Here is a 14824-nt window from a genome sequence, read left to right as displayed (position 1 = left end):
AGTAACAATATATGATTGTTAATGGAGAAGAAGAAATTTTGGAGAGGAGAGAAAAAAAGATATGGCCTTAGTTGGTTTTGGCCTTGTATTACTTCTATATATATAAGAAAATAACAGGGTTTTACTCAATAGAAACTTCTATATATATATGTTGGAGTTCTGTGTGAGTCTTTAGAAAGGTGATAGGCAAATTTTCTATATAAGAAGTGAAAGAGAAGGCTGAAACTAATTAAACCTTACTCTCTTTTCTCTCTCATTTCTCTCAAAACTTTCTTCTTCATTAGCAATAATATATTTTACTAAATATGTGTGAACCTGGGGGGGGGGCGGCTTGTGGCCTATATTGCCCCTCGGGTGATGTCCCTTAGAACTCTAACAACATGTTTGTTGAGATTTTCTTTTATCAATAATTGATTCACATCTCACGCAACTTGGAATCATTAATAATGCATAGGATATTTGTTTAAACGTAGAATATTTGTCATTAGCACGACCTCCATATACTTTAGTTTGTAATGTTACATTTGTCTTGATCATAAGGGAGACCTATATTCTTTAAGCAGTACTGAAGTATAATATGATCTCTTTTAGCTACGAACAATTAAACAGGACAAGTCATCTTTTCCTATTACCTAGAGTATTTTCTAGCTGGATTTAGTTGCACTAAGCCTATAAAGTTGGTCACACCTCCCTTAACAGCGAGTATTCTGATATTGTCATGCTACTCTGTTTTTCTTACTTCCTCCGCATTTTTTATAAGTACTTGTAGGCTGTAGCCCATATCAACTATTTTTTTTTTCCAGGTTAATTTTGAGGACACTTGCAAAGGATTTCTTGAGGTGGCAAAGGTATGTTAATTGTTCATTTTCTTTTTATCTTTGGCTAATGTCATTAAATAAGGGTCGTCATATAGGCACCCCTTATTTTACCAAGGGCTGCCCACACCCTAAACAAAACCATATAGACCCCAAAACTAAACAGGCATCACTTAAGATTTAAAAAAAATTCAAAAAGAAATTGGTTAATTTTGATTAGTTTTCTTTTGTCTCCCATTGAATTTAACTAATGAGCCTTTTCAAATGTTCATAAATTTCATAATTGTAATCATCTTCCGTTAAATTGAATCAATAGGTATCTTCAAATGCTATATAAATTTTGTAAAACACTTTAGCTTTGATTTCAGATGTTGATAAAGTTAGGAAAAGGTCCTTGCTTTGATTTGTAAATATTGAGATTTGTTTGCTTTTGTGTCAGGGTACCTCCAAAGTTTGATAATTTTATGAGTTTAATAATCTTCCATTTAATTTAATTTCATAAAAGTTTCTTACTTTGATTTTGAAAATTATAAAAAAGTACTTCAAAGATTATTGTTTTGATTCCAAATGTGAATAAATCCTATAAAAGATAGTTGTTTTTATTCATAATTATAAGACTTGTTTGTTTTTGCATTTGGCATGTGTAGGCGCTTAAATAAATATTTTGACATTTTTAACTTGTTAAGTATTACTTCAACTTCCATATTCCTATGGGATTTCCTCCCCTTCCCACCCAATTAATAATGCCATAACGTCTCAATGAATTAAAAGTGGACCTACAAAATGAATAAGATTTGATTTTTGGTGGATATGATCTCGTCACACCATGGAGATCATGCTTGGAAAAAGTTACTTCATATGAAAACCTTATCGAAAGAGTTGAGAAATTGTGGATTCCTTGACACATGAACTACATAAAATAATAATAATAATAATAATAATAATAATAATAATAATAATAATAATAATAATAATAATAATAATAAAGATGTTATGAATGTCTAAATGAGCTGATTTTACTGAGAATGATCCCCAGTTCAGGAGATCATTCCCACCGCTGTATCTAATAAATAATCTTTTAGGTCCACTTTTTGGAAATTACGTAGAGTGTGTTTGCGTGTGTGTTGGTTGTTTGAGAGACTTGGGGAGGGGGGGAGAGCTCAAATTCATTGTGAGCTTTATTTCATGCTCAAGCTCGGCTCGCCGAGTATTCAAGTAGCTCATCGAGTGTGGGTTCAGATTGTTCTGAACTATAAGTTCAAATTCGGTCACAGGTTCCTGAGTTTGGTTGCACTTGTTTTGTGTAGAAGCTTGAATTAAACACAAGCTAGAGATAATTTAGCATAAAAAGAGGTAGAATTCAGACTTTTTAAAATACAAGTAGCTTGCGAGCTTCTCGAGTTTGAGCACGAGTTTTAAAACGTGCTCAGACTTAGCCGTTTTATTAAACGAGGGAGTTCGAGCCGAGCGTGAGTTGCTCACAAGCTACTCAGCTTGATGACCAGCCCGGTGGTGGAGGGTGGGGAATCGAAAATTTCCCTGTTAAATTTTGACTAGCCCCCTGGGAAACTGATTTATTTCTGTTGCTCTTCTTTATTTATTTTTTTATATTTTCCGGTGTAACCCCTCAAGTCCAATGTTTAGAGTGTGCTCACATGCTAGCACGTGCTTAGTTAAATGAAAAATGAACAATAATACCATTTAGCTACCAAAAGAACAATAAAAGAAAATGAATGAAAAAAGGAGGTTCTCCTTCATCACAACTGTTAGAGAAACCCTTTCCCACTGGAGTGGTTCCCTCCTACTATTAGGGCAGCTATTCCTCTACAAAATCAAGGCAGTTTACCTACCATCTCTGTGCGTCTTCCAGGTGGAATTCATTACTTTCTCATTGCTTCCCCAAGCCATTCATTCAGCCATGCTAAAACTTGCAATTTCCTCAACCCCTATCAATGATTGGTAGGAGTTTCTGGTCAATAGCTGTTTCCACTTTTCCATCTCCTCTGATTAGGTAACATGATATGTACATAAATACACAGCATCCAACAACACATTGATGCATAGTTTCATTTGTTTCGATGCTTAATGTACCTGTTGAGTCCTTATTTTGTAGACAGACAATTTGGTATTACATTGTATCCTTTTAGGGATATTTTTCATGTTAAAGTAGCACCTCTTTTTAGTTTGCATTCACATGAATATCACATAGCATTAAATTATTTTTCATATTATCTTAGACACTTTCCTGTTTCTAGTGCTCATATCGTAGTATTAGCATTTATATCATGGTGGCAGGAAGCTGTGCATCAAACTGTTAGTGTTATCTTTGAAAACCCTGGAGTGCAAGAGTTATTGGCTAAGCTTTACCAGAAAGGTACATTATTTCCGCCACCATTGTTTTTGTCAGTAATATTAAATTAAATAAAGAAGAAGCAAAAATCAATACAACCATAAGAGAAGGGGTTAACATGCATCTGCATGGTAACTAAGATGTCCTAGTTAGGTCAGAAATGCAAAGGTTTGAAGCTGTATACATTTTACTGATTCTTCTATATGTTTAAATACATGAGAAAATGTGCTCTACAAGCAACACTAAAAAGTAACAAATAGCATATATTAAGAAATATTTTGGAGGAATAATTGAGCTGGCTTTATTCTCCCCCGCAAATGGCAGTTATGGATGGGCGAGTTTGGACAGAAGTCGTGGCCGTGGTCGGTCATCTTATCAACATAAGGACCAACTGTACACCATGACTCCTCAAAGTTATATGGTTGGAAGCCAAGTAGGTAGCACTAAGATTGTCACAGTAAAAAGTAAAAACGGAACGAATTGGTTGATGGAAGTCTTGAATAAGGTAATCCAAACAGTACATTGTTCTGACTAGCAAAAGGTAGAACAAGTGACCATGTCCGATTATTTAATAATGCAATAAGTGACTATTGGACTGCCAGCCCCACGAACAATGAGAGTGACGGCTTGTATGGTAGTCCTTGGCCTGGAGAACCCTTCAGATACCTGAGAACATGAATGTTATCCTCCCAGTGTGGCTTGCGAGGTGCACGCTTGAACATGCTAATCAAACTCATAATCTCATCTCATCTTTCCAACCATTTTCCTGTACCGACCAACATCGTCAAATATTTTTCACAGTTCAGCATCAAGCTCCACAGTAGAGTCCATAGGAGTATCAACTAGTTTTGAACTAAGCAATAGTCTTTGAAAGCAAATCTATTATGTATTCCCTCTGTGATATGTAAGATGCATATACCAGTGGACGATTACACCACACATAGAATTAGCCAGAAGGTAAGTACTAAGATGAAAAGACTCCATTTCAACCCAGAGAAGCGCAAAAGCAATTAACAGTCATAGTTACTTGTAACCTTTGGCAATTTTGATACCTCTTCTCCTTTCTCGTCTTTTGGATCCCTCACTGTTACCAAGACCACTCATTTTTAAACCGTCTCTAGGTTTCCTCCAATCAAAGACCAAAGGAGAGACCAATTTCAAACCAGGAGGGATTGATGTAAGGACACATTCGAGTATGATGTCATGAGCTGGATTGCATTTACTTTGTTGTACTATATTCTCTATTTTGTTTTTGTTCAGCAAGTTGTTTTATTCGTATTGAAAAGTCTTGGCCTCTCAATCATCATCTGACTCAGACATTGAGAAACAATTCTAATTGGGGATTTTATTTTTCCGTTTATTGTACTATATCCTCTCTTTCTTAAATTTTCAGATTGGTTAGAGGCGTTGGTTACAGAGTATCTTGTTGAAACTTTTGATGACTATTTTTCAGATGTAAAGATGTAAGTTTTTCTTAATTGTATATTTTCGTAACAGGACTTGATATGTGACCTTGATTCTTTTGTTTTTCTTTATTTCTCCTAGATATCATCAATCACATTTAGTGTTATGTCAGACATCTTTTATTTCCTGTGATTAGTGTATCACATTAGTAAAAATTATAGTATTGTTAATAGAGAATAAAGTTTGGAGAGAAAAGAGAGAAAAAGAGGATACGGCCTTAGTTGGTTTCGGCATATATAAGAAAATATTCAAGTTTTACGTAATATAAACTCGGGTTGGGGGTTCTGCAGTCCTTAAATCCCCTTGGGAGATGTCCCCTTAGAACTCTAAAAACGTTAATTCATTATCCCCCGGAATAAATTGTATGTACTAGACATTTTGCAATACATTTCAGTAGAATACTAGGGACCTAAATATGGCTAATTTCAATTGCATTGTTGCTTCCACAAGTTTTGAGAAGTGAAGCCCCCCTCCTCTTGTTACAATATGTTTGCTGTAGCTTATATGTGTTTTAGAGGCTTCAGAGTGTTAGTTCGGGTGATCACATATGGGACCTCAATGCTTGCCCCCTTTACCCTTATAATCCATATATGTTCTAGTTTTCTTCTCAAATCTCCTATATCATGACGGGTTCTGAGATTAGAATTACTTCTGCACCTTTGGTCTGGAAAAAAACGAGTTTGTCCATTTGACTTCAACCTATTGACCATGACATTGAGCAGGAGTGAGAGGTGAATTCTGTAGAAAAGTTCCCAGTATTCAGAGCACCTATACATGTTAGCTATCAACTAGAGTTCATTATTTTCTTTTCAGGCTATCAACGTAAACCTATAAACCTATATTTTATTTATCAAGAAAGCTAGAAACTTATTAATAGAAGTATTGTAGTGTGTATCCAAAAAATTTGGAGTGTCATTTCATAATTTTGGACAGGGTATTTGGAAAGGGTTCACCCCAAATCCTCTGGAGCCAACAGTCATTGTTGGACCTGTGCTCCTAATAGGTTATCTTGTTACTAGGCGTCCACATGACAGCATGTTATTGTGCCCATTATCCGAGTAAGGCTGCATTTGGCATTGTTGAGATTGTAAAGTGCTCTTTCCTTTGAATTTATACATTACACCGAATTAAGTTCCATACATTATTGAGCTATAATGCGTAACTCCAAAAACCGATTTCCAAGAAGCTTGAATAATAAAAATTTAGAAAATTTCCTTTGGACATCAAGTCATACATCATTGGTATTAGGAACGGAGATATTGCATGCTCCGCAAGTTCCAAATCTTGGAAGAAAAGTACTTCAGTGTTTCAGCAATGTGTCTAAATTTCTTCAGAATAGGGTATAATAACATTGCCACCCTCTTGAGATTGTTTGAATATTTTACATTTTCAAATGAATAAGATTTAGACAGATTTCAAACCCTTACTTCAGGTGTAATATTCAAATCTCAAATCTGTTCATCTAAAGAGAAAAAAGAGAAATCTGAGGAAATTACTTTCAAACATCCTATTAAACATAATGAACACATGAGAAACCCTTCTTCTAATGTTGTCGACCTGTTGGAGTTATTATTTTTCATTATTATTATTATTATTTTGAAGAAATTAAAAGGATTAAGGCTACCCTAACCTGTATTAATGAACTCATTTATAAACACAACATAATGCGTCCTCCTCCACTATACATTGTAAGCATTCACTTAGTGGAGGGGTGAAAAACATAACACAATCATCAACAAAAGAAGAGGACTTAGCTAACAGGTCAGGTGCCCTGTTAGTTTCTCTGAATACATGGTGAATATTACAAGAAAGTAAGAGAATTTTCCTTCTAATGGATTCACAGATGTTGGAGCAGTACCAGGGGTGGGGGAACCATTTGTTATCCGCACTGCCAACATAGAATCTGAACATATCTCCACCCTACCACATCCAATTTTTAATCAACCATCCAGTCCCACTTCAATAGATCTCAGTTCTTGAAGGAGGACAGACTTGTTACTATTACTACTTACATAGGCAAGAATGACAGCTCCTCATGGTCCCTAATCATGCCACCATATCCTGAGCTAGGAGTTACAGAGCCATCCGTATTGAGTTTGACAGTGCTTTTAATGGGCTTGACCCACTTACATGCAGGCCTATGTTGTTGAGAAGCACTCTACTGCTCACAGAATCTGGCACTTGGAGTACTCGCTCAAGTCCAGCATAATCTTCTTCTGAAGCAGAGTAGCTGCCATAACCTTGGCCTCTTTCAATCCATAATGCATACTCAGTAGCACTCACGAGCACCTTCATACTGTCAATATCAATGGATTTACCTGTGCTTCTTGAGAAAATTGACTATCACTCATGATTAGAGTTCAACACTATTTTACTATAGCCTAGTTTTGCCTTGATACCAGCCCACACCTTTTTGGTATAGGAACAAAGAATAAGCGCTTTGAGTTTTCTTTGGCTTGACCACGAAAACAACAAGATGAATGATTCAGTAATTTATTCTTGACCATCCTGTCTTGTGTAAGAAGGCTACCCGAGAAAAGCTGCCAGCACACAAAAGAATGTCTGTGAACTACTAGTTTGCCCCAAACTAGTCACACTTCTACAATGCATCATGCTGTGTGAGTTATATTTTGTCTGGATTGTGGGACACTTTTGTTAGAGCTGAATTATATACTCACTGCTTCAACTTTTTGCCTCAAGGTACATTGAAGAAAGATCATTTAGGAGGTTTGTTGAGGCTTGCCTGGAGGAAACAGTGGTCCTTTATGTTGATCATCTCCTTACTCAGGTACGAACTAGAGGAGATACCTTTCTGTCGTACATGTGAATTCTCTGTACCATCTTCCTTTCTTTATGTTGTTTTTGTGTGTAGAGGAACTACATAAAGGAAGAAACGATAGAGCGGATGAGGCTAGATGAAGAGGTTCTCATGGACTTTTTTAGGGAGTATATTAATGTTTCTGTAAGTAATACTCCGATACTTCTAATATCTTCTCAGCTTGAAGCATATCACAATCCCCTCATTCTAACCCCCCGTACTCTCCTAGAATACAGTTATGGGTTTTGTTAACGTCTTAACGGTATTGATTGCAACTTTTCAGAACATTTTTGGCATGCTTTTCACTACATCTTATGCAACTTTTGCCGTCTTTTTTATGAATCTTGTGCAGAAAGTGGAAAACAGGGTGCAAATTTTGAGTGATTTAAGAGAGCTTGCATCAGCTGAGAGCCTGGACACATTTACACTCATCTATACAAATATTCTTGAACACCAGCCTGACTGCCCTGTGAGTAACTCTGTCAGATTGTCAACTTGATTTGCCTTTCTTTCTGTAATCTCAGTATGCCATGCAGCATGCACTAGCATCTCAAAGTGTATAGTACCATGGTTTTTAAATAAAAATGATACAAATACAGGGTTGGCCAATGATATTAATTCAGTAATTTGGATATTGCCTGCATGGTATAAGTATATGGTGCTGTCCCATTAGGCCCAAAATACACTTGTACCTTGACTTTTTGGTCATGTATCTGTCTCTGCTTTATACCTTGCAGCATGAGGTCGTTGAGAAGCTTGTGGGACTGCGAGAGGGCATACCAAGAAAGGATGCCAAGGAGGTAAGCATTACTAGCCGTGAGTAGAGTAGATTGAAGTTGCCACAGTAAAAACTTAAATGAGAATGCTTATTGTTAAAACACGAAGCAGCCTTCAAAATTCTGTACCAGATATTACATGGTGTTGCTTGCCTTGGACCATATTGTCTTTTTTATTTTTGTCACATTGACTATTGAATCCAATCAGACTTAAGTTCACTGTAATCTAAAAGTGTTTTGACCATAACAGTAAAGAATTATTAACTCTATGTCCTGCCACAATGCTTGGGGTACTTTTTTCATACTTTTTACAATAGGAACTTGAGTGACTTCTTTTTGAAGTTTGTGCTGAATATTTTGATCCCCTTGCGAGCAGGTTGTACAAGAGTGCAAGGAAATTTATGAGAACTCCCTTGTAGATGGTAACCCTCCAAAGGCTGGTTTTGTCTTCCCAAAGGTGAAATGCCTCTCACATTCTAAAGGATCCCTATGGAGGAAGCTAACTTAGTTTTGTTGCACCGGAACAATCTGCATGCTCTTCTTTCTCATCATGATCTTGAAGGGAATTACTAACTCTCATAATGATCTTGCACCTGAACATATTTTGGTTTTGTTTTTCGTTTTCGTTTGATTTTTTTTTTTTTTTCTTTCAATTTTAGGTATATTACATTGTAATTGGATAGATTTGATGTCCATTTGTATATTCTTGTCTGTATCTGTACTATCCTACGAGGAATGAGTACTAACTTGCAATAGTAACCACGACTTCCACCCCAAAATCGCCCTCTTGGGCGTTAATATCATTTTCATTGCTATCTTTCAGAACTTTTATATATCCCAACATTTTAGAACTATGGAAGCAAACACCAAGTAACCACTTTCCATAGAAATATACAGGAAGAGATATGTAGTGATGCCTTGTGTATTTTGTTCTCAATTATTAGAGGAACACGGGAACGTGCAGACCCACTACTGTTTTATAGGTAGTCTCGCTTGATAGGATACTGCGAGTGGCTTAATATCATGTTCGTTTTAGTACCACAGTGAGAACTAGCGGAAGATCTCAGCTTCTAAACGCCGTGGACAAAGATGATAGCGAATATTGTCGTACGAGCGTATAAGTCATTTTTGTTCAATAGCGCCTTCTCAAGTTCCTACAAGAAGAAAAAATGATCTCTTTTTGCCTGCTAATGGGTTGGGTTTTTGTATTTCCTGGCAACTTGATGTTTCTTCATAGAGAGTCGTGGCAAAAAATTGGCAGAGGAAGTCCAGCTTAAGTGCTTAACTGAATGGTTCGAACACTCGCATTACTCTTGACTAGGAATTCAAAATGGCAAAAGCGTCAGATCTTAAATGTATACACCATCGGATTTGTCACCAATTAGTCATTCATTCAGAGCCCATTTCATCATTTGTCCAGAAGTGTGATGTGATTGTCATGCATAAATAAACTCTCACACTTCTATACTAAGGCAAAGCCTGTGATCTTTTTCCAAAAATAATGCAAACGCTATGATGATATGGCCACGGTATTGAGACCCTCATAAATGGGACTAGCACTCCTTCGACCAATTTGACCAATTTAAACGTATTAGTATTATTTCATTAAATACACAAAAAACACTAACGGCAAGCAGCTGCCGCGGAATCGCACAATCTACGGCATCGGATTGCCGCGAGATCCCATATCCCATGGAAGGTGGTTACCATGGGTCATTTTTTTTATTTTTTTTTTAATAGCCACCGTAAAAAAAGTTAGTTGCCGTGAGATGATTTTGTTTACTAAAATGGAGTATTTACTTGTGTTAATTATCAAAACTCTTTTTCATTAATTTGATTACAAAATTTTCTTATAGCATATGAAAATATTTGCCACAAGATAGCAAAATTATGGCTCGATTGTATAATTTTTTTGTCATGGTTTTGGTGTTGTTCTTGGAGTGTATAAAGAAACTTTAAAGAAGAAAATAAGATATTCATATGTCGTGTGTGCTCAATACGCAAAATTTAAAGTGAAAAAAAACAAAAAACACAAAAAAAAATATGTCGCGGCAATTGCCTGCCATGAGATATGGGATCTCGCGGCAATCCACGACACAACTGTGTGCCGTGGGATATGAGATCTCGCACAACTACCTGTCGTAGAACTATGGGCATGTGGGGTGTAAAAGGACATATAAGAAATAACCATTATTGTTTTACTTTTTGTAAAAAGGGTGCTAGTCCCATTTATAGGAGTGCCAATACCGCCCCCATGATGATTGTGATGTCTAAGAACATTTTCTTGCTTATGCTCTAAGATCACACAATAAAATGAATGAAGGGAATAGAATCAGAAAAAAAAGATGAAGTGAATATTTGTTAACCCTAAACCCTAAACCCTAAAATGGCGATAACAGTTTACAATTTCTCTCTTTGTTCCTCTCTATTTCTCTCTCCTCTTTACAATGATTTTTTGGATAATGAATTAATGAATCATTTACTCTTGCTCTTCCAGTCTTTATATAGTGTCCTGATTTGGCTTTGACCCAGTCAATCTTTGACATGTGTCCCTTATCATTCTTCCTCATTTCCCGCCTTCTACCTGCAACTCAATTTAAACAACCACGAGATTTACCGAGATATTGGCCTTTATGCCAATATCTCGAGTTTTAAAATACCAAAATGAACATGTTTATAGGTACGATATTTGCCCACTACATCGCCCCCTCTCGAAATTTTGAAATTTTCTTTGAAATTTCAACTTTTTTAGAACTAATTATACCAAATAACGGATATGAAAACTATCGGGCCCAAACAGCCACCCGGTTCAATATTTCAAAAAATATAAATTCAAACCTCTTTAGCTTCTTTAGTATGTTTCTCAAACACGCAATCTCTTTAGCTTCTTCAGTACGCCTCCAACAAAAACTCTGGTTTTCTTCTTCTTCTTCAACTTTCCAGAACTCATCCCTCTCGCAATTCATAAGGTATGTTTTTTCACCCTGCACTTTGTTAACCTTTCTAATTAACACATTCGTTGATATACTTGCTTTAGTAATAATAGATACAATATTTTATCTTAACTTTAGTTGTTTACATCTGAATCCCTTAATTTTGCATGTACGCGTGTGCTAATGCTTATGTAATGACATACATTATTACCTTGAACTTCAAAACATATAAAAGTTTGAATCTTTTTACTCATAACATTGTTTTTATCTTTTTGTTTGCTTCTGGCTTTACTATCGACATGTGTCACAATATTTCCGATATTACTTTATTCCGATATATCTCTATACCTCGGTATCTCCGATAATTCCACTCTTATATTGATATTGCCGATACTGAAATATCATGCAGCTAATAATACTTTATGAATATTGAATTGCCGATATTAAAAATACCTTTGTCCTTCCTTCTTTGTGTATAGTCATTTCAATGGCCAGTGAAGATACCATATCGGATAATATTCTTTCTGACGATATAATTTCTGACGATAGACCTTTCAGTCAAAACTTCGCTTTGACTTTGACTAATAACTCTCGGCCCCATATTTCATGGGACCTATCTTATGTTGTAGAAGGTATTCCATGCCATCCTTTTGCAACCACTGACTCTGAATCTGAACGTGATACCATAGAAGATACCAGCCAATGGAGAACTGGTCTTTGCAGTTTCTTTATTAAACGACCCAATCTATCTTTAGTTCAAACCGCCTATCAGATTCCCTCTTCACTTTATCTACAACATTATGCTGGTACTCAGGCTTTTACTCAATGCCAGAGTGGTACCAAGAATGGAATCATTATTACTGTCGGCCAACTCGCTGCTGGTCTGAGATTTCCTCTATCCACCCTTGATCGTGAAGTACTGAACCATTTAGACATTTCTCCTGGTCAGGGTACTGGTAATTTATGGCGGCTAATGTTTGTATGTAATTATTATAACAGCCACCTTTCTCCCGATAAATATGCCACTGACTGTATTAGGTTATCCGATATTCTTATGCACTATAGATTCTGTGAAAAGATTATCGGATACTTTTATCCCAAAAAACATACCCATCGAAACATTAAGGGTATTCTTAGAAAAAACCGCAATAACGACAAACAGTGGACCCAGTATCCTATTGTTGTTTTAGGTAACTGGGAAAGTTCCGATAGCCCAGCAAATCCCCCTTTGAAACATCAAGTCTTCAACCCCATAGGTATGTCCTCCCTTTCCTTTGTTTTCCTTCTTTAGCCCTCAGAAACCCCTTATCTAATTTCACTCTCATTTGCGTCTTTTCAGTACTTCTATCTCATTTTGCCAAAGCTCGTGTTAATTTTGACAGAGTATTGAGGCTTTTAGAAGGAACTGAAGCCGATGTTGATATTAAAACGGGTGCCGATAAAGAAGGGAATCCCCAAGTTACTGTTCATCTTCCCGATATCTCACACGATTGGACACCTCTTTACGTTCTCAAACATCGAGCTCTTCAAAAATGGGTCAGTCGCCAACTCCCCCTCAATATCCTTTAAACGATTCCTCAGACGATCTACCCTTTTTTATATCCTCCTTTGCCTTGCACGAATTGCCTCCTAAACTTCCCAAAAGCTTCTACGATTATCTAGATGACACTTGTACCATGACTCCCAATATTTTCCTTGATATTAAAAAAGAAGTTCCTGATTTTTATGAATATCCGATATTGCAAAATATATTTAATGAGCATCTTTTATTGTATACAAATATGGCTCCTCGAATGCCGATGAATGCCAACGCTGGTCGTTATTTATCTGAAAAAGGGAAAAAGAAAACACCGAATCCCTCCTCCAAACCCCTTGCTACTGATAAACAACCTACTTCCCCTTCCATCCCTACCAATCCTCTTAATGCTCATAAAAATAAACCTCCCTCTGCTTCCCAACACAATACCACCATTCCCCCTCCAACTACTAATGTTTCTTCTAAAAGAAGAAAAACTCACCCATGGGGTAAAAGTGGTCTTCCCGATGGTCAAAACCTTAACTCCTTTTCGTCAGCCAATGCCCATGAAATTTTCAGACCTGAATTTCACCTTGCTGATGGCAACGATATCCCTTTAAATGCCTCTCTTTTTGAAGATACTCCTAAGAATGAATTAGGTGTTGCTTTAGCTAGCAGCTCTATTCTTCCGAAAGACAAAATTGCTGTTCTCAACATCGACCCCTCTGAGCGGCTTACCGAGTTTTACGATCATATGGAGAAGGTACTTATATCTTGTCTTCTTTTATTTCATACCAATCTTGTCTTTTTACTTTGTACTTATCTACTTTGGATATTTTTATAGGCGAAAGCACTTGCCATGGCTCAATTTGATCAGCAAGAATGCGAGATCAGGCGCATTAGAAAAACTCTGACTACTCAGCGATTAGAATTCGACTGATTATCCCAAGAAAACAATGGCTTCCAGAAGGAAATTCATCAACTGAAAGCTGCTATGAAGCAACAATCTGAGAAAGCCGAGAAAACGTTATTAGATAAAGAGGCTAATCACGCTGAACTTGTGAAAAAGATGCTTGATGATTTTGCTGCCGAAAGACAGAAAAGTGCAGAAGCCTCTGAAACTGCCGATGTTGAATTCAATAACGTCATGGTAGCTGTGAATTCTCTTGGTGATAAGTTGGATATCTGCAAGCCTTTTGTTCCACGTAACATCCTTATGGAGAACAATATGCTTTCGGATGATGAAGATGGAGATTCAGCTACTGTGGCTGATACCACCTCACAGCTTCCACCTGATGCTACTCAACCTACTGAGGCTACCTTATCTGATGTTGATGCATTTCTGAACAATCCTCTTTAAACTATCATCTTTTTGCTCCAAAGTTGTAATTTGCTAACAATATATAGTTTTTGACTGTTCTAAATTCTTAGTTCCATTGGTCTTTTGTTTTGATACTTCACCATTATTTGTAATTTTCTCCTATTTGCATTTTCCTCCATAAAAAAGAGAGTATTGGCGATACTTAGAATTATATTAGAAAGAAAATACAATTTTCGATATCCTCAAATAAAAATGATAGTATCGGCGATACTTAGAATTATATTAGAAAGAAAATACACTTTTTGATATCCTCAACTAAAATGATAGTATCGACGATACTTAGAATTATATTAGAAAGAAAATACAATTTTCGATATCCTCAACTAAAATGATAGTATTGGCGATACTTAGAATTATATTAGAAAGAAAATACAATTTTCGATATTCTCAACTAAAATGATAGTATCCGCGATACTTAGAATTAAATCAGAAAAAAAAAATACAATTTTCGATATCATGAAAGGAGTAATGACCAATGTCGTGTACTCTCAAATTGACGTCTCTACTTTATATATTCTCTCCATAGATAGAGTAAGTCCTTGGTGGGTCTTTGTCCATCAACTTTCCCCAAGGCACTCCAACACTCACTCCCTCACTCTACTCTCTCTCTGGCTTCCATTTTGTCTGTTCATGGTTGGCTTAACAATAATAAGACAACCACTAAAGTCTCTATCTTTCCTTCTCTTGTGTTTAGCTTCTCTTTATTAATGCTGGGTCTCTTTCTCTTCCATTTGAAACTTCTTCTCTTCTGTTGCATTTTGCATTAGTGCG

General features: G+C 36.4%; 1 protein-coding gene across 3 annotated transcripts in view; it reads left to right on the top strand.

Annotated features, from left to right (window-relative positions):
- The window catches only part of LOC147511880 (exocyst complex component SEC6), a 41822-nt gene extending 32782 nt beyond the window's left edge, over nt 1-9040 (top strand). For 2 of the 3 annotated variants that reach the window (XM_086603485.1, XM_086603484.1), the window contains 8 exons: nt 804-848; nt 3111-3189; nt 4559-4628; nt 7330-7417; nt 7502-7591; nt 7800-7916; nt 8185-8247; nt 8600-9040. In XM_086603485.1, coding sequence (XP_086459611.1) covers nt 804-848; nt 3111-3189; nt 4559-4628; nt 7330-7417; nt 7502-7591; nt 7800-7916; nt 8185-8247; nt 8600-8731 — 684 coding nt within the window. In that variant the 3' untranslated portion in view covers nt 8732-9040. Of the gene's footprint in view, nt 1-803; nt 849-3110; nt 3190-4558; nt 4629-5562; nt 7266-7329; nt 7418-7501; nt 7592-7799; nt 7917-8184; nt 8248-8599 lie in introns of those variants that run through there. The other variant, XM_086603486.1, reaches the window with a different exon arrangement.
- Nucleotides 9041-14824: the final 5784 nt, after the last annotated feature.

The sequence above is a fragment of the Coptis chinensis genome, chromosome 3 (genome assembly GCF_015680905.1).
Source record: "Coptis chinensis isolate HL-2020 chromosome 3, ASM1568090v1, whole genome shotgun sequence".
Classification (NCBI taxonomy): domain Eukaryota; kingdom Viridiplantae; phylum Streptophyta; class Magnoliopsida; order Ranunculales; family Ranunculaceae; genus Coptis; species Coptis chinensis.
This window is presented reverse-complemented; position numbering and strand designations above follow the sequence as displayed.